Raw genomic sequence first — 18,680 nt, forward strand, 5'->3', positions numbered from 1 at the left:
TTGTTTCAGGATTTCTTTATGGGATTAAAAAATTCTTAATGAGAGGCCCTTGTTCCTGTGAAGGTTTGATGCCCCAGTGTAGGGGAATGCCAGGGCGGGGAGGTGGGTGGGTGGGGAAGCACCCTCATGGAGGCAGGGGGTAGGGGAATGGGAAGGGGGAGTTCTGGCGGGGAAACCTGGAAAGGGGATAACATTTGAAATGTAAATAAAGAAAATATCCAATGAAAGAAAAAAGATTTAAGTAAGAAAAAGAGTGACATATGCAGAAAAATCAAATAATACTAAACAAAGAGGATTATTTTCTGGTGTACTGGCTGGTTTCATGTGTCAACTTGACACAAGCTGAAGTTATCACAGAGAAAGGAGCCTCCCTTGAGAAAATGCCTCCATGAGACCCAGCTGTAAGACATTTTCTCAACCAGAGATCAAGGGGGGAGGACCCAGCCCACTGCGGGTGGTGCCATCCCTGGGCTGGTGGTCTTGGGTTCTGTAACAGAGCAAGCTGAGCAAGCCAAGGGAAGAAAGCCAGTAAGTAACATCCCTCCATGACCTCTACATTAGCTCCTGCTTTCTGACCTGCTTGAGTTCTAGTCCTGACTTCCTTTGGTGATGAACAGCAATGTGGAAGTGTAAGCTGAATAAACCCTTTCCTTCCCAACTTGCTCCTTGGTCGTGATGTTTTTGCAGGAATAGAAACCCTGACTAGGACGTCTGAAATTTATTTTACTATTTTTTTTTAAAGGGATGGTGACTTGTTGTGTTATCTAGACTTCTAGACTGGTGGTCTTCCTGCTTCAGCCCCTGGATTAGTTAGAACTATAAGCCCTTGATCTTCTCTAGATTCTGAATGAATTCCGTTTGCCATTTATCATCTCTCTAAACCTGCAGGACAGCTTTACCCAAGATCTATGTGCTAATTGATTTTTCTAGTGATTCCTTAAGTGTATCTAAGCGTTGGCTTCTCTCCCCACCCATGAGAGTAAAGTTTAAAGCTTAATTACACTTGTCTCTGTCTTTGCCTCTGTGGGCTTGAACATAGGAGGCAGCGCTATTTTGTGGGCTTGTTTGTCCCTTTTCTAAGGGACTGAGCGGTTTGGCCAGCATGGAGCCTAAGATGTAGTGCTGCAGGTTACCGTCAGGTGGCGCACCTTCAACCTACATCCCCCTCACCCCTCCAACTACTTAAAGGGCCTGGACCGGTTTCTCTTGCAGTTCATCTCTATGGTGTTCGTTGTGGTTGCTCCGGAAAGGGCGGAGCTCCCACTTCCGGTGGGGCCGTCCCTAGAGTAGAGATGGCGGCGACGGCAGCCGAGGTTGCGGCCTCTGCCTCTGGAGAGGCCCGGGAAGAAGCTGAAGCTCCGGGCCCGGCCTGGGATGAGTCCCAGCTACGAAGTTACAGCTTTCCGACCAGGCCCATCCCACGTTTGAGCCAGAGCGACCCTCGGGCGGAAGAGCTCATCGAAAATGAGGTGGGGGGCGGGGCTGCTGCTGAAGGGGTGGAGGAAGGGACCCAGTTAAGGGGAGAGGTGGGAACTGACCGGATTGTGGACAGAGACTTGTGAGGCGGGAAAGAGAGATGGTAAGTCAGGAGTGCTTGACAGGAGAAACTGTTGTGAATTTGACAAGTGCAAATACCGTCGAAAAGGACGCATTAGCTCCTTGGAATTACTTGGTTGATTTTTTTAAAAATGTTTTTGCTTAGGAGCCCGTGGTGCTGACCGACACAAACCTTGTGTATCCTGCTCTGAAGTGGGACCTCGAATACCTGCAAGAGAATATTGGCAACGGAGATTTCTCTGTGTACAGTGCCAGCACCCATAAGTTCTTATACTATGATGAGAAGAAGATGGCCAATTTCCAGAACTTTAAGCCAAGGTCCAACAGGGAGGAAATTAAATTTCATGAGTTCGTTGAGAAACTACAAGCTATCCAGCAGCGCGGGGGAGAAGAGCGGTAAGTTGCCCAGTCGGTAGAACTAGGGCATCCACTTTCCTGTAATTGTTTAAAGGTGTGGTGGAATTGGGTAAGAAGAGACTGGCATCTCCAGCCTCTAGGTTCCATGAATGAATATTCTACTCCGCTCTTCTGTAAGGGCTATGAGTTCTTGATGGGTCTTTCTAGCTTGGCGGATAAGAATAGCGTTAGCCTTGAACTGTGAATCGAATTTCCTGTCGTAGGATTTGAGAGTGACAGTTGCCTTGCAGGGGCAATCAGATGAAAGAAAGGCTTGACAATGCCTGGGTGGGACATATAGTAAGGCTGAAGGCATACATCCTTCAGAATTAGAAGTCATTGTGTTTCTGATGGAAGGGTCTATTCCAGGGTTCTAAAATTTCAAGCTCAAAGTGAACTTTCTTACTTAAAGTATTTTGACTTCTTGGGGGAAAATGTGTGTTATGTACACAGTGTTTGTTTCTTGTTGTTACTGTTCTGGGTTTTGGGTTTTGGTTTGTTTGGGGGGGGTGGGGCAGGGACTCACTCTGGAGCTCTGACTGACCTGGAACTTGCCACGTAGGCCAGGCTGGCCTCAAACTCACTAAGATCCACCTGTCTCTGCCTTGTGAGTGCTAGATTAAAGGCAAGCATGGGTGTTTGCCTGTGCGTTTTGCACACCATGTGTATTTAGTTATTTGGTGCCTGTAGAGGGCAGAAGGCATTCCATCCTCTGCAAAGGAGTTAGACAGTTGTGGGTCCTGGGAACTGAACACCACTCTCCTAATGGAGCTCTTACCTGATGAGCCTTCTCTGCAACCCATTTGACATTTACAACACAGACACACACACATCACACACACACACACATACACAAACATACCACACACATACACTACACATACACACATACACACACATAACACACACAAACACGTGCTTGCCATTTAAAACACACACACATGAATAAGACGATAATTGCTAGTTGGATTTAGCCCTGAAATTGAAAAGTTTGCAGTCTTGATTCTCAAATACTGCCTTGGATAGTAACAGTTCATGCTGAAAAGTTGAGTAGTCCGTCAGGATTTGGGTTAAGGGATATAAGAGTCCTCTAGCTTTGGGAAGATTAGAGCACATTGCTTGATACACTGTTTTGTTCCAGTGGTCATGAATCATTTGGAAGAGTGATCCTTTCTTCCTCTTTGTTTTTATCTTCATGTCTGAGGACAGCCCACAGGTTGCAGATAGCAGTCAGCCCCACATTATAACATTGTCTCCCAGAGAATTGCTTTCACCGAGTGCTTCATAGTAAATGACTGTCCCACATTTGGTGTCCGTTTCTGGAGTACTCTGTAGTTTCCTATCTTGATTCTCTTTTTGGCTTCTTATCATGAGAATGTAACTAAATGAATAGATTTTAAATGTCTGGGCCAACGAGATGGTTCAGTGGGTAAACATGCTAAGTGCCAGGCCTGACAGCTGAGTTAATCCCCAAGACCACCATGGCGGAAGAAGAGAACCAGCTCTCACAAGTTGTCCCATGACCTCCACATGCATACTGAGAGACATTTTGAGCTTTTATAACTCAGTTCTAATAGGAATATGGTTTAGATTAATGGCTTACCTTTTTTCCCTTTTTTTGGTAAATAATGTTATACCAGACAGGGTGGTATATGTGTGTAATTGTAGCACTCAGGAGGGTGGAAACAGAAGAATCGGGAATTCAGGGCCAGGCTTTCTTACCATGAGAGAGCCTAGGAGGTTCCTTGTAGCTAGTTTTTCCAAGTTACTGAGATTTCTAATTAGTGCTGCTATCACTGTTAGGATTAAGGCAGTGAAGCCCCTTATTTTCCCATGTTTGTCCTGGGTCACATCATCTTGTTGATTCCCTGACACAAATTGTCCCAGTAGTTACAATCTGGAATTTTGCAGTTGGATGTAGGAAAGGGAAAAAAAAACACAATAGTGTGGACTGTTTGCTAAAATCATACTTGAAAGCAACACGAGTCCCTCTGTAACATTTTATTGGTTAAGCCAAGTTCTCCCACAAAGAAGGGCAGCTGTTAGAATCAGCCACAGTGGTCATCCAGGGCCGGAGGAGTTGTGTCGGGTCTTGAGAGTCTGAAAGAAGTCAGATTTATCATAGACTTTGTAGATAGGTTTCCAGGGAATAAATTGTGTGAAATTTCCATGTGCGCTAGCCTTTTTACGAAACCTGAGTTCCTAGGTAGTCTGTACTGTGATTGGTGCACAGGGTTGAGAATCGCATCTTTGAAGAGCTGTTGTGGAGCAGAGCTCAGACAAGGACAAAGAATTTAGCTCTGTGACTGCTGTTCAACTACTGCATGACTACAGCCGTTCTGTTGGAGATGCTAACAGCAGCCTTGAGTTTCCACACAGAGGTGCTACCAGGGACCGGTCACATGTACTGACGGAACTTTTTTCTTGGGGAATGTAGGTTGTATCTGCAGCAAACACTCAATGACACCGTGGGTAGAAAGATTGTCATGGACTTCTTGGGTTTTAACTGGAACTGGATTAATAAACAACAGGGGAAACGTGGCTGGGGGCAGCTGACCTCTAACCTGTTGCTCATCGGCATGGAAGGTAAGAAATGCTTCCAGAACCATGGCTTTGCATCATGCAAATGGGTTTTTTTTTTTAAAAAAGACGTGCCATTACACCCAGACAATTTTTTTTTTGAGATTTATTTATTTAGTGTAATTGAGTACACTGTAGCTGTCTTCAGACACACCAGAAGAGGGCATCGGATCTCCTTACAGATGGTTGTGAGCCACCATGTGGTTGCTGGGAATTGAACTCAGGACCTCTGGGAAAGTAGCCAGTGCTCTTTACCTCTGAGCCATCTCTCCAGCCCACAAATCTGATTTCTAATTCTGTCTCCACTACTTATTAGCCCCTTGCCTATGAACCAGTGTCCTCATCTGCAAAAGGAACAAGATAGAATTTTATAAGTAGCTCTCAAAATTGTGTGAGCTAATGTGTATTTTAAGTCATTTAGACAGTGCCGTGCAGTCTTGAGGCTGTTCTTGTCCTTTCTCAGCTGCTCTGTGATTCATTGGATGCTGAGCTAGGGAGCCCCGGGGACTGCTGCTGTGTTTCATTCATTGCAGGATGTTGAGGGGTTTACCCTGTGCAAATGGAAACAGTTCTAAAAGACAGCCTCTCACTGTGTAGTTCTGGCTAGCCTGAAACTCAGTATGCAGACCAGGGTGGCCTTGACTTCACTGAGATCCACCTGAGTGCTGGGAGAAAAGAAAGGCGTGTACCACCATGCCTAGCAGAAACTATTTTTCTAGTACGGTGAAACCTTACCTCTTGAATACATGTTTATGGAGATCAAAATTGAAAGGATATAAATAGGTATTAGCCATCAGTTTTCTCCCCTTACTCCCAGCGTCTCAATTCTTCTCTCTAGAGACGCTTCAGGGCAAACTTGTTTGTGCTTCTTGCTGGGAATTTCTTTATATACACAGTAAATATGTAAATATTCTGGTTTTTTAGTGGTTTTTAAATTTTTAATCTTATGTATATCATGAACGGTTTGTGTGCATGTATGTGTGTGTATGCACTTTCTGTGTACCTGGTGCAGGTGGATATAAGAAGGGGGCAATGGATCCCCTTGAACTGGAGCTAGGGTGGTTATAAGCCATTATATGAATACTAGGAATTAAACCCTGGTCTTTTGCAAAAGTAACAAGTGCTCTAAACTGCTGAGCCCCCTCTCTAGCCCTTTGTTTTTTGTTTTGAGTAGAAAGAAATGTTTAAGTGCTGCTCAGGAGAAGGAACACTGTTTACAGGGCAGGGCTGTTATCTTTTGGTGTCCAGCACAGCCCAGCGCTAGACCATCAACAGCTGTGTACTGATTGCTGCGTAAACTTGGTGAACAAAGAAACAGAATGATGTCATTGACCTGACGGAGCCCCTTAGTCTCTTCTCCTTTGCTGGTATTTCCTCTGATTAAAGAGGTTTTGCACAGTGCAGTTTATAAATTGACACTCACCTGCCCCTTTAAAACCAACTTCAGCTTTTTAGAAAAAAAAACAGTCCTGCTTTGCCTGACTCTGGGCTAATCCCTAGCTTTCCTTTGCCGTGGCCGGGTGCTGGGAAGGCGGTACCTTTGGGAGAGGTGTGAGGGCACTTGAGGATGCACTTGGGACTGTCCACAGTAGGAAGGCGGCAGTTTGGCACACTAGGTGTGTAGTTTGTGACAGGCTCTCAATATATATTCCTGGCTGTCTATAAACATACTGTGTAGCTTGTGGTAGCCTCACAGGCATACAGTGCTTCTGCCCAGTCTCCCTAGTGCTAGGACTACAGCTGTGTACACCAAGTTCTCCAGGCTCAGATTGTACAGAAGGTAGAGCTGTGACCTTAGTTATACAGGAGTAGATGGAGTGTGCATTAGGGCAGAACTAATTCAAGGTAGCAATGTGTGTGAGTGTGTGTGTGTGTGTGTGTGTGTGTGTACACATTTTTAAACTTGTGATACTGGGGATTGTCATAGGTCCTTGTGCATGCTGGCAACTGCTGTACCATTTAGTTGTCCCAGCTGTTTTAAAAACATTTTCATGTTAAATCAGGGTCTCGATAAGTTGTCCGTGCTGGCCTTGAAATTATGACCCTCTTGCTTCAGGCTCTTAAGTAGCTGGAGTCACAGCTCCGCATTATAAGGCCTGGCCAAGGTGATATTCTAAACAATGTCTCTTAAATTCTGCAGCCCTCTCCAGTATTTTAATAATCTTTCTCTCCTTGAGAATCAGCAGCCCAGTGTAGCTCTGAGCGACGCTATATCCCACAGGTGTGCTGAGGTGAGAACAGCAGTTGCAAGTCTGGCTCCAGAAGAACTCCTCAGAGGAGAGCGTGCGCCATCAGTACCAGTCCTGTCAGTCGTCTCTCATTGTTTTGCTGCCCTTAGATTCTTGCCATAGTCAGGAAGAGTGTGAGCTTGTTGCCTGTCAGACTTACTTCATGAGCTCCTGCTGCCTACAAGGCATCAGCCGCCATTGAGCATAATTCCCTAGCTGATGACAGCCTTTGCCCAGTGATGGTTGTCTGAGTTCATTGCTCATGTTGACTACAAGCTAACACTTAACACGAGGACAGCTAGCAGCACAAGGCTGGATCTGCACTTCACCTGGGCAGTGGGAGCCACTACCTCAGCTAGGAAAATGTCTTTTTTGTTTTTTTTGCAGGGAATGTGACACCTGCTCACTATGATGAGCAACAGAACTTTTTTGCCCAGATAAAAGGCCATAAGAGATGCATCTTATTTCCTCCGGATCAGTTCGAGTGCCTCTACCCATACCCTGTCCATCACCCCTGTGACAGGCAGAGCCAGGTGAGCTTATGTGGTCTGAAGAGGGTGCAGAACTCCGGGTTCTAGGAATGCCTTTGAGATCAGAGGCTGGAATATCTTGACCCTTCCTTTTTTTGGAGGTGTGTCAGGTCTGCTTTACCTCTGGTCTTGTCCTACAAACAAGCCCAGAGAAGAAGTTCAAAGTGTAGCCTACATGTTCCAGGCTCCTGTGGTGATCCCAGATATTTGTAAGTATAAACAGAGCTAATTGTTGGGGGACAAACCCCATCATTAATGTTGGAAGACTTAAGTTCCTTAGTTTGGTTTTGGTTTGTTTTTTGCCTCAGTTTCATCAATTACGAATGCCCACCAACTTTTAACAACTGTTCTCTTTTATTGTGTAAGCTTCTTTTTGATGGGGAGATAGGTAAATAAAATATTTTCTGTGTATAAGTGTTTTGCCTGCATCTATGTATTAGTACCATATATATGCCTGGTGCCTGTGGAGGTCAAAAAAGAATGTTGGATCCCCTGGAACTAGAGTTACAGAGGGTTGCAAGCCACCATGTAGGTGTGGGTCCTCCTGGACAGCAAGTACCCTTAACCACTGAGCCATCTCTCCAGCTCATGACATCCTCTTGAGGGGAAGATGCCTTGCTAATCCATCTGGTGAGAATTTGTTTGGGAGAAAAGGTTTGGGTGATGGCTTTTAAGGAGTTGTTCAGAGCTCAGGAGCACTGAGTCTAGAATTCTTCATAGTGGAGCATATGAGCATGGCCTCCCTTAAGTTGTTCTCTGAGGGTCAGTTAATATCCATTGTAGCCTCTGCGTACAGACTCTGAAATTGTCTTTTGTTTAAAGTCCATAGCAATCACTGGATTGACTTTTTTTTTTTCTTTCTTGACCCTTAGGTGGACTTTGACAATCCTGACTATGAGCGCTTCCCCAACTTCCGAAATGTGGTTGGCTATGAAACAGTGGTTGGCCCTGGTGACGTTCTTTACATCCCAATGTACTGGTGAGGAGACTAGGGGTGGGGCCTCTTGAAATCCTTCATTCCCTGTTTCCAGAGAGCTTGATCTGAGTCCCTTCTCAGTTGTGGCAGGATTATCTATCTGCAGGAAGATTGGCATGTCCAGACTGAGCACACTGAGCATAGAGGACAGCTGTCTCTTAAGGAAGACAATTCCCCACATCCCAAGAGATCTGTAGTCCCTTTACCATCCATCCATTATTTATTTGGAGACTGAACGCAGCAGCCCCCAGCCCACTGTGTACCTCACAGTATGAGCATAAAGCACTTGCCTTCACTCTTTTCCTTTAACTGGTCTACATGAGGTTTTCATCTTTGTCTCTGGAAAGTAAACCGGAGTTCCCCCCCCCCCTTTTTTTTTCTTTTTCTTTTTAATAGGTGGCATCACATAGAGTCGTTACTAAATGGGGGAATTACCATCACTGTGAACTTCTGGTATAAGGTGAATATTAGTGGGGTTTTGTTGTTGTTATTGAGATATATATATATATATATATATATATATATATATATATATATACAGAGAGAGAGAGAGACATAAATTGTGTGTATGTGTGCGTGCATGCGTGTATGCGTGTCCCCATATGGAACTGGGGCTGGGGTGAAGGAGCCCTAGGAGTGTAAGTGGTTTGGGCTGGGCTGGGATTGTTGATTGTCCCCGGAAGTGATTTGTAGGGAGATGGAGAAGAGTAAAATCGAACTGTTCTTGTTTTTGTGGGTAGGCTGGGACTAGAAAGGTGATGCTGCAGGTTGGTTAAAGGTAGTTCCTGGGCTCTCACTTCCTTTGTAGGGGGCTCCCACCCCTAAGAGAATTGAATATCCTCTCAAAGCTCATCAGAAAGTAGCCATCATGAGAAACATTGAGAAGATGCTTGGAGAGGCCTTGGGGAACCCACAAGAGGTAAGGTCTGATGATACCCTCTTTAGCTCCTCTGTCTCAGTAGCTGCTGTCTTCTCCATAGAGCTGATCTGTCTATTTAGGAACTGAGAGTGGGGCTTGGCTGGTGGATCCACTATAATAGACTGATCTGTCTATTTAGGAACTGAGAGTGGGGCTTGGCTGGTGGATCCACTATAATAGACTGATCTGTCTATTTAGGAACTGAGAGTGGGGCTTGGCTGGCGGATCCACTATAATAGACTGATCTGTCTATTTAGGAACTGAGAGTGGGGCTTGGCTGGTGGATCCACTATAATAGAGCTGATCTGTCTATTTAGGAACTGAGAGTGGGGCTTGGCTGGCGGATCCACTATAATAGACTGATCTGTCTATTTAGGAACTGAGAGTGGGGCTTGGCTGGTGGATCCACTATAATAGACTGATCTGTCTATTTAGGAACTGAGAGTGGGGCTTGGCTGGTGGATCCACTATAATAGACTGATCTGTCTATTTAGGAACTGAGAGTGGGGCTTGGCTGGTGGATCCACTATAATAGACTGATCTGTCTATTTAGGAACTGAGAGTGGGGCTTGGCTGGTGGATCCACTATAATAGAGCTGATCTGTCTATTTAGGAACTGAGAGTGGGGCTTGGCTGGCGGATCCACTATAATAGACTGATCTGTCTATTTAGGAACTGAGAGTGGGGCTTGGCTGGTGGATCCACTATAATAGACTGATCTGTCTATTTAGGAACTGAGAGTGGGGCTTGGCTGGTGGATCCACTATAATAGACTGATCTGTCTATTTAGGAACTGAGAGTGGGGCTTGGCTGGTGGATCCACTATAATAGACTGATCTGTCTATTTAGGAACTGAGAGTGGGGCTTGGCTGGCGGATCCACTATAATAGACTGATCTGTCTATTTAGGAACTGAGAGTGGGGCTTGGCTGGCGGATCCACTATAATAGACTGATCTGTCTATTTAGGAACTGAGAGTGGGGCTTGGCTGGTGGATCCACTATAATAGACTGATCTGTCTATTTAGGAACTGAGAGTGGGGCTTGGCTGGTGGATCCACTATAATAGACTGATCTGTCTATTTAGGAACTGAGAGTGGGGCTTGGCTGGCGGATCCACTATAATAGACTGATCTGTCTATTTAGGAACTGAGAGTGGGGCTTGGCTGGCGGATCCACTATAATAGACTGATCTGTCTATTTAGGAACTGAGAGTGGGGCTTGGCTGGCGGATCCACTATAATAGACTGATCTGTCTATTTAGGAACTGAGAGTGGGGCTTGGCTGGCGGATCCACTATAATAGACTGATCTGTCTATTTAGGAACTGAGAGTGGGGCTTGGCTGGTGGATCCACTATAATAGAGCTGATCTGTCTATTTAGGAACTGAGAGTGGGGCTTGGCTGGCGGATCCACTATAATAGACTGATCTGTCTATTTAGGAACTGAGAGTGGGGCTTGGCTGGTGGATCCACTATAATAGACTGATCTGTCTATTTAGGAACTGAGAGTGGGGCTTGGCTGGTGGATCCACTATAATAGACTGATCTGTCTATTTAGGAACTGAGAGTGGGGCTTGGCTGGTGGATCCACTATAATAGACTGATCTGTCTATTTAGGAACTGAGAGTGGGGCTTGGCTGGCGGATCCACTATAATAGACTGATCTGTCTATTTAGGAACTGAGAGTGGGGCTTGGCTGGCGGATCCACTATAATAGACTGATCTGTCTATTTAGGAACTGAGAGTGGGGCTTGGCTGGCGGATCCACTATAATAGACTGATCTGTCTATTTAGGAACTGAGAGTGGGGCTTGGCTGGCGGATCCACTATAATAGACTGATCTGTCTATTTAGGAACTGAGAGTGGGGCTTGGCTGGCGGATCCACTATAATAGACTGATCTGTCTATTTAGGAACTGAGAGTGGGGCTTGGCTGGTGGATCCACTATAATAGACTGATCTGTCTATTTAGGAACTGAGAGTGGGGCTTGGCTGGTGGATCCACTATAATAGACTGATCTGTCTATTTAGGAACTGAGAGTGGGGCTTGGCTGGCGGATCCACTATAATAGACTGATCTGTCTATTTAGGAACTGAGAGTGGGGCTTGGCTGGCGGATCCACTATAATAGACTGATCTGTCTATTTAGGAACTGAGAGTGGGGCTTGGCTGGTGGATCCACTATAATAGACTGATCTGTCTATTTAGGAACTGAGAGTGGGGCTTGGCTGGCGGATCCACTATAATAGACTGATCTGTCTATTTAGGAACTGAGAGTGGGGCTTGGCTGGCGGATCCACTATAATAGACTGATCTGTCTATTTAGGAACTGAGAGTGGGGCTTGGCTGGCGGATCCACTATAATAGACTGATCTGTCTATTTAGGAACTGAGAGTGGGGCTTGGCTGGTGGATCCACTATAATAGACTGATCTGTCTATTTAGGAACTGAGAGTGGGGCTTGGCTGGTGGATCCACTATAATAGACTGATCTGTCTATTTAGGAACTGAGAGTGGGGCTTGGCTGGTGGATCCACTATAATAGACTGATCTGTCTATTTAGGAACTGAGAGTGGGGCTTGGCTGGCGGATCCACTATAATAGACTGATCTGTCTATTTAGGAACTGAGAGTGGGGCTTGGCTGGTGGATCCACTATAATAGACTGATCTGTCTATTTAGGAACTGAGAGTGGGGCTTGGCTGGCGGATCCACTATAATAGACTGATCTGTCTATTTAGGAACTGAGAGTGGGGCTTGGCTGGCGGATCCACTATAATAGACTGATCTGTCTATTTAGGAACTGAGAGTGGGGCTTGGCTGGCGGATCCACTATAATAGACTGATCTGTCTATTTAGGAACTGAGAGTGGGGCTTGGCTGGCGGATCCACTATAATAGACTGATCTGTCTATTTAGGAACTGAGAGTGGGGCTTGGCTGGCGGATCCACTATAATAGACTGATCTGTCTATTTAGGAACTGAGAGTGGGGCTTGGCTGGCGGATCCACTATAATAGACTGATCTGTCTATTTAGGAACTGAGAGTGGGGCTTGGCTGGTGGATCCACTATAATAGACTGATCTGTCTATTTAGGAACTGAGAGTGGGGCTTGGCTGGCGGATCCACTATAATAGACTGATCTGTCTATTTAGGAACTGAGAGTGGGGCTTGGCTGGCGGATCCACTATAATAGACTGATCTGTCTATTTAGGAACTGAGAGTGGGGCTTGGCTGGTGGATCCACTATAATAGACTGATCTGTCTATTTAGGAACTGAGAGTGGGGCTTGGCTGGCGGATCCACTATAATAGACTGATCTGTCTATTTAGGAACTGAGAGTGGGGCTTGGCTGGCGGATCCACTATAATCTGTTCCATGCTAGTAGTAATGTCTGCCTTGGGGCGTATTTGCCATCTGGGGACCCTGAGTGACTTCTTGTGGAAAGTGTGTAATAAGGCGTCTCCTTGTGCTCTCCCAGCTGGGCCAAGGCTGCTCTTAGGTAGTTTTGAGTCCTGCTTCTTACCCAGGTACATTACTGGTCCACTGGGTGAAGGGAGGAGGTGTGTCTTTTCCTGGCCTTACCTCCTTCCTATGGTTAGCCTCAGCATCAGAGGTGCCGTGGGGTTGAGAGCACCAGTCAGTACTCACGGCAGGTGCTCTTGTTGAGGGTGGAGGGAGAAGCATTTAAAGTTCTTTAGGCACTGGAGAAACCTACAGACACACTTTCAGGGGTTCGTTTGGGGGTTATTGGTGCCTCAGACCATTTTCTGTCTGATGGGAGTTGCTTGTAGATACACATATTATAAAAGGGAAGGAAAAATAAACTGAGCCTCCAAAGGGTCTTTGCCCTAGAATACTAAGTTGACATTCAGGAAAGTTGATTAGAAAACTTAACTAGATGTGAAGATCACTTGTCCCCGCCCTTAGCTGATTATCGCCTGTCTCCAGGCACACACAGTCTTACGCCTATCAGGAGATAGGCGGTTCTGACTGTCTTCTCTTATCTCTTTACAGGTGGGGCCTTTGTTGAACACCATGATTAAAGGCCGCTACAACTAACCTACCAGAGGTCAAGGCCTCCCGCCAGGTGACTGCTATCCTGTCCACATGCTTCTGCGATGAGGACGGGACACTCCAAGCACTAGTATTGCACGCTGCACTTAATGGACTGGACTCTTGCCATGGCCCTGGAGGCAGGTGTCTGAGGCGAGGCAGGGTAGTTGACTCCACTTCGATTTGGAAAGGTTTCTCACCCTTGCCTCTTGAGCCCCGGACCTTCCCTCATTGCCCCCTGAAGTCCTGCAATTAGTGTGTGGAGTCCCAGCTTTCTGGTTGTAATCATGTCTGTGTTAGTCTGTTAACCTCAGGGTGTGTGTGTGTGTGTACATGTGTGCATATGCATGTGTGTATACACACACATGCATGTATCTGTTCCTTGTTCCCTCTTCCTGGGTCAGGATGTCAATTCGGGCCCTCAGCTCCTGTCTCCTGGAGCCTCAGGGCCTCGGCCTGGGAGGGGAGATGCTCCTGTGTCCCACAACATCTGGGCTGGGGTGCCAGGAGGAATCTGCACATCAGTCTGCCTTCTGCCAGTTTTTGCAGCACAGTCAGACTACAAACCAGGTGGCAATAGCTGCTGGGACCCATTGGGGACACTGAGAAGGGGGCTTATCTTTGGGAGCCTTCTAGTGGAAGAGGATTAGATAGGATTCCGGTTGAGAACAACACGCTCAAGCCATACATAGAAGGAAACTTGGGGACCTAAAAGCAGAGGATTGTGGCATATGTCCAAACACAGGCAGATGCAGCTGGTCTCTTTCAGTACCAGCTCTTGTCCTGTACTGCATTGTACTAGCTCTGACTTCTCTGGGCTCCAGGGGTATGAACCTCTGCATGTGTGTGTACACATCTGCACACTTATATGTATGTGTGTTCACACTTGCCATCCTTCTTGCTTACTAAGGTTCTCTCCTGCTTACATTGTCCAGTGTGACAGTGTGGTGTGAACCCCAGATACTGCCCGACTTAGCCTTTAGCTTTTAAACTCGGATTTTAGCCATCCTGTCCTGGTCAGATCTTACTGCAGTCTACCTAAAGCTGACTGGCTCAAGCCTCCAGGTCCCTGTCTTTCCCTGTCCAGGTCACATCCCCTGCTCCTGCTGAGCTTCCTGGCTGAGTAGATGAAATGGGGTCAGACTTAGGCAGCTAACTCAGTACCTTTCATCCACCTCAGGGCAAGGGGAAATGTCCTCTTGCCTCTTAGAGCCAGTGCCTCTGCCAGACCCAACAAAGTGTCGCATGTCAGCTGGAGCAGAACTGGTAGAGCTTGGAGATAGGATTTACTTTCCTGTTGGTAGCTATTTATGGGAACCCTCCTCGGGGCTGCAGCTTATCGCTGGGCAGCTCAACGTTACACAACACAGAGCCACCATTCACATCTGTTAAGAGGGAATGGGGCCCTGCAGCTTGGCAGAGTGGTGGCCCTGTATCCACTTACCTCAAGTCCCTTCTCCAACATCCTTTTCTCTAAAAATCTGAGTTACAAGTCTGATTTTATTCTTTTCTTTGTCACCTTTTAATCCCCTTCCCTGTAGATTTGACCTCTGGTGTCCAAGCTGTGGGTCTTAGCCCCGAAACTCAGCTTGCAGTGCCCCATGGACATGTGTATGCTTGTGCACCCCTGTGTGCATTTAGGGGAGGGATCTTTAGTACCCCATTCTGGGCGCTCTGATGCAGTGTGGGTGTGCAGACCTGGTGCCTTCTTGAGTAGAGCTCTAAATACAGCCAGTGCTGAGCACTGCACTGTGACTACAGTAAACTCATGCCTCCATCTCTGGGGAAAGAGCAAGGCAGAGCGGTATCAGTTTAGCCACCATGGCAAATTTTCATTCTCAGCAGATCCATGTTCCTGGCTCTGCCCCCAGAGGTGTCAGGGATGTGTAGAAGGGAATGGGGATCTGCTTGGTTGATCCTTCAGTGTACTCTGCCTCTCAGAGGTCTGACCTAGGGTGGCTGGGGGCAAGGAGAGAAAAGGTGAGCTTTGGGACCATCACAGGATTGGCCCTGATTCTGGTATGATGTAATAACTGTTCCTGATCTCTAGTCACCAGATGTGTACCTATTGCTTTTAGCTTTGTCCTTCACAATGCTACACAGTAGCTTACTTCACAGATGAAGAAACCTCTCAGAGTAGATGAAGAGTGGTAGTCTACATCAAACCTAGTGCTGTTGGCTATAAACCCACCCCTCCCCTGCTCCTCCATTTCTTCCAAATGCTGTTAGTTCTCTACCTCACAGCAAGCCTTGTTCCCCAGGCAGTGTGCAGGCAGGCTCAGGCAAGAGAGTGTGGAAGGGTGAGAGGCTTGGGGGTTCCAGCTAGAGACCTGGAAAAGCTGCGTGGAAAGCATCTTCACAGTCGAAGGGTTCTAGGGAAACCAGAGTAAGCACTGACTCTACTGGGGAAAGGGTGCTCTGTGCTCTTGAGTGTCGGTCCCATAGCTCTCCTCAGTGCCTCTGCATGCCAAGAGGTAGCTCTAGGTCACTTGATTCATGTTCCGCTGGGCCACTTCCTCCTGGGGATGTCTTGCAGGATCTCACCTAGGTTAGGGCTATTGAGGCTCCATTTCTACTTGCAACAGCGAAAGCGTCACTACAGTGTCTGCCCATTCTAGCCAGCAGCATGGGAGTCAGACGTGCCAAGGAAGGTGGAGATTTGGGCTTGTCCAGGGGTCAGCCATGTTGCAAGCCCTCATGTTTATAGCAGCAGTACAGTGAAAACTACTGTTTTGTGAAGTCAAATATTTGCTGGGGGGTTGGAGTTATGGGGTGGAGGAGGGGCTGTTCTGGGCATCAGTTGAGCAGATGCCCAGGATGCCTGGGGGAGACCAGCTTCCCCTACAAATCAGAGCTCTAAATTACAAGGTTTTTACCAACGCGAACAGTTGGGGGAAGTCGTCTGCTCTCATTTGCGTAATGGTTTCTGTCACTGGTGATTAGACACAGGATGAAGGAAAAGAAATTTGACAATTAGGAATGAGCCATCATTAATCTGAATCTGTTAGGAGACAGAGAAGGGAAGGATCCTTACTAGTGGGCCAGCCCAGTATGGGGAGACACTCCCTATCTCTGACCCCAGAATCTTCTGGGCCAAGTACCCTTTTGGGGTTCCCACAAGTGTGGGTAGAGTTTGCATGCCTTCATAGACTAGGAGTCCAGTCCCAGCTTGAGATGGATTTGCAAACAGACATCTTTCTGCATGAGCCAGTGAAGTTATTGTAGATAAGTAAGTGGTGGGCACAAGCCCTGGGACAGTAGCAGTAGGCTAGTTGTGATGTGTGCTTAGTTACAGGAAGTGTTTCTGTAGTAGTCGACACTGTTGCGCTCCACCTGTGGCAAGGTTCTGTCACTTCCCAGCACTTGACCTTGTGCGAGAAACCTGATCTTTATCAAACCCCAGACACTAGTGGAAGTTGGAAAGGAAACCATATGAAGAGTAGCAGAGCCTAGGTGTGTGTAAGGAGGGGCTGTGAGGAAGAGCAGTGCACACAGGCTGTCAGGAGGAGACTCATCCTCAAGCCTCAGCATTGACTTACTCTGGATCAGTGGGCCATTGCTGTGGGGAGCATTGAGGTTCCTGGCTCAGTGAGTGACCCAGTGATGTGTGGAGAATCCAACTTAGATCTTCCAGTGTTTGAGACTTACCTCACCACTCACCCCGTCCCTTCAAAAGCCTACGAGTATTAATCTGTACCAAGTAGTAGTCCTTACCATTAGTGTGTTCCTTAGACCCCAGGCCCCTCAAGGCTTGGGGGAGGGGCTCCTCTGTCTCCTTTCCTGATGTGAACTTGTCAAGGATGGTGCTATCTCAGTCCTTGGTAAGTCCCTACCTCTGTTGTCGTTCATCCACCAGACTTGGTGCAGAATTTAGCAAGGGCTACCAGCAGGGACCCTCTGCCAGTTTTACCTAGATGGGCAGGTTGGGGATGGTAGAAGTAGTCAGGGTTCTGGAGGCCCAGGCCTTTCCAGTTCCTCTTCCTCTTGGTGTCCTCTTAACCCATCTCTTAAGTGGATCCTTGAGCTTTCTCCTACCCAGGCTCTCAGTGGCTTCTTTACCAAGGCTCTTCTCCTCAAAGAAGCTCTCTGGTTCCAAGTGCTGGACAGCTTGGCTGGAGGATCCCTCTCCACTGGGCTTCTCCCTGTCCCTGCTTCACCTCTGACCTCAGGTAGCTCTGTTGCCCTGTGTCCTCCTCTGCCCTCACCATCCATTGTCTTTCCGTGCTGGTTCACTGTCTCCCTCTGGCGGCTCCTCCTTCAGCCAGCTCTGTTTAGTTAGAGACACATAGGGAGCCCAGTTGAGCAGAAACTTTTGGGATGTTTCCGGAGGAACAGGCTCAGAAACTGGTGTCCTCGAGGTCCATGGGCCTGAGATTACTGATGCCTTGGAGACAACTGGGGAGGGACCTGGAGAGTGAAGGACTTAGTGAGGAGACAGAGAGGCCAGGCTTGGGAGACTAGGGTGGCAGGAGCCAGCTCTGTGTTTCCATCTGAGTGTGTCCTCGTGCCTTAGGGTCCAGCAGTTCAGGGATGAGGGATGTTTTCTGAATGTCTCCTAATTTCTCTCAGGTCTTTGGCTCAGTGTCACCAAATTTGACAGACCCCTACATTCCTGAGCTTTCTAGAAGGGAAGCAGCATGTTGAGTAGTCTGGTGTCAAGAGTGGAGGCCTCCGGTGAGAAAGGGTGGATGGTAGAGGCCAAGGAGAGGCCCCAGGGGTCAGCTTGTCCCCATGACTCCATTCCTCCAAGAGAATAAGTTCTATAGTTGATTCAAGAAGTTATTCTAAAACTGCCCACCCTCCTCACCTAAAATCTGTTCTCATTTTGGGAAGGAATATGTGTCCTTAATTTTCAAGGGAAAAGTCTAGTGTTTAAAAGCATGTGTCTGGGGTCTAGTCCCTTTGGTACATTTCTAGCTTGCTACTTACCAGCTGGGTTTGACATTGGTTGATTCTTTTAACCTGAGTCTCAGTTTCCTTTACTATAATGACTTGTGGGGGTGGGGGTTTGAAAATATCTACCTCAGGGTTGCTGGATTAACTGAAATAATGTCTGTAAAGCTTTAGCACAGTGCCTGGCAAGCACTTAATAAATGGCTGTGGTGGTGGTTTATAGTATGTGACTTATTTTTAAAACTTGGCTTCAGTGATGAATAAGATTCCCAGCGACTCATCCTCTCTAAACCCAGGCCTCTTCTGCCCGGTCAGCTAGGCTCCTGCTCAGCCCTGATGAGGTGCTCTCAGGTCTGAGCCCCTCACTGGCCTACTGTGGGAGCTCAGTTGCTCCTCATTCCACCTGGAGAAGCTATTGCCTCTCATGGCATAGGCGTGAGCACCTACCCCTGCGCATACAGGTCTCCCCTGGCTGTCACAAGGACCTGTCACCACTCCTAAATTCCCCTGGAAGAGAGTATGACAGCGGAGGCCCCTCTGGTTCACTTT

General features: G+C 47.2%; 1 protein-coding gene across 2 annotated transcripts; it reads left to right on the plus strand.

Moving 5' to 3' along the window:
* The first annotated feature begins 1,257 nt into the window (after positions 1 to 1,257).
* On the plus strand, positions 1,258 to 18,353 carry Hif1an (hypoxia inducible factor 1 subunit alpha inhibitor). Of its 2 annotated transcripts, NM_001113749.1 has the most exons (8): positions 1,282 to 1,469; positions 1,703 to 1,953; positions 4,391 to 4,539; positions 7,149 to 7,294; positions 8,164 to 8,270; positions 8,664 to 8,727; positions 9,076 to 9,186; positions 13,200 to 13,523. In NM_001113749.1, exons 1-8 carry the CDS (start codon positions 1,293 to 1,295, stop codon positions 13,242 to 13,244), a joined length of 1,050 nt encoding a protein of 349 aa, NP_001107221.1. In that variant the 5' UTR covers positions 1,282 to 1,292; the 3' UTR covers positions 13,245 to 13,523. The 2 variants fall into 2 exon arrangements, with proteins under 2 accessions (XP_038936292.1, NP_001107221.1); XM_039080364.2 differs by lacking the exon at positions 9,076 to 9,186 and having other exon boundaries at positions 1,258 to 1,469; positions 13,200 to 18,353.
* Positions 18,354 to 18,680: the final 327 nt, after the last annotated feature.

This window comes from Rattus norvegicus, chromosome 1, assembly GCF_036323735.1.
Source record: "Rattus norvegicus strain BN/NHsdMcwi chromosome 1, GRCr8, whole genome shotgun sequence".
Taxonomy (NCBI): Eukaryota; Metazoa; Chordata; class Mammalia; order Rodentia; family Muridae; genus Rattus; species Rattus norvegicus.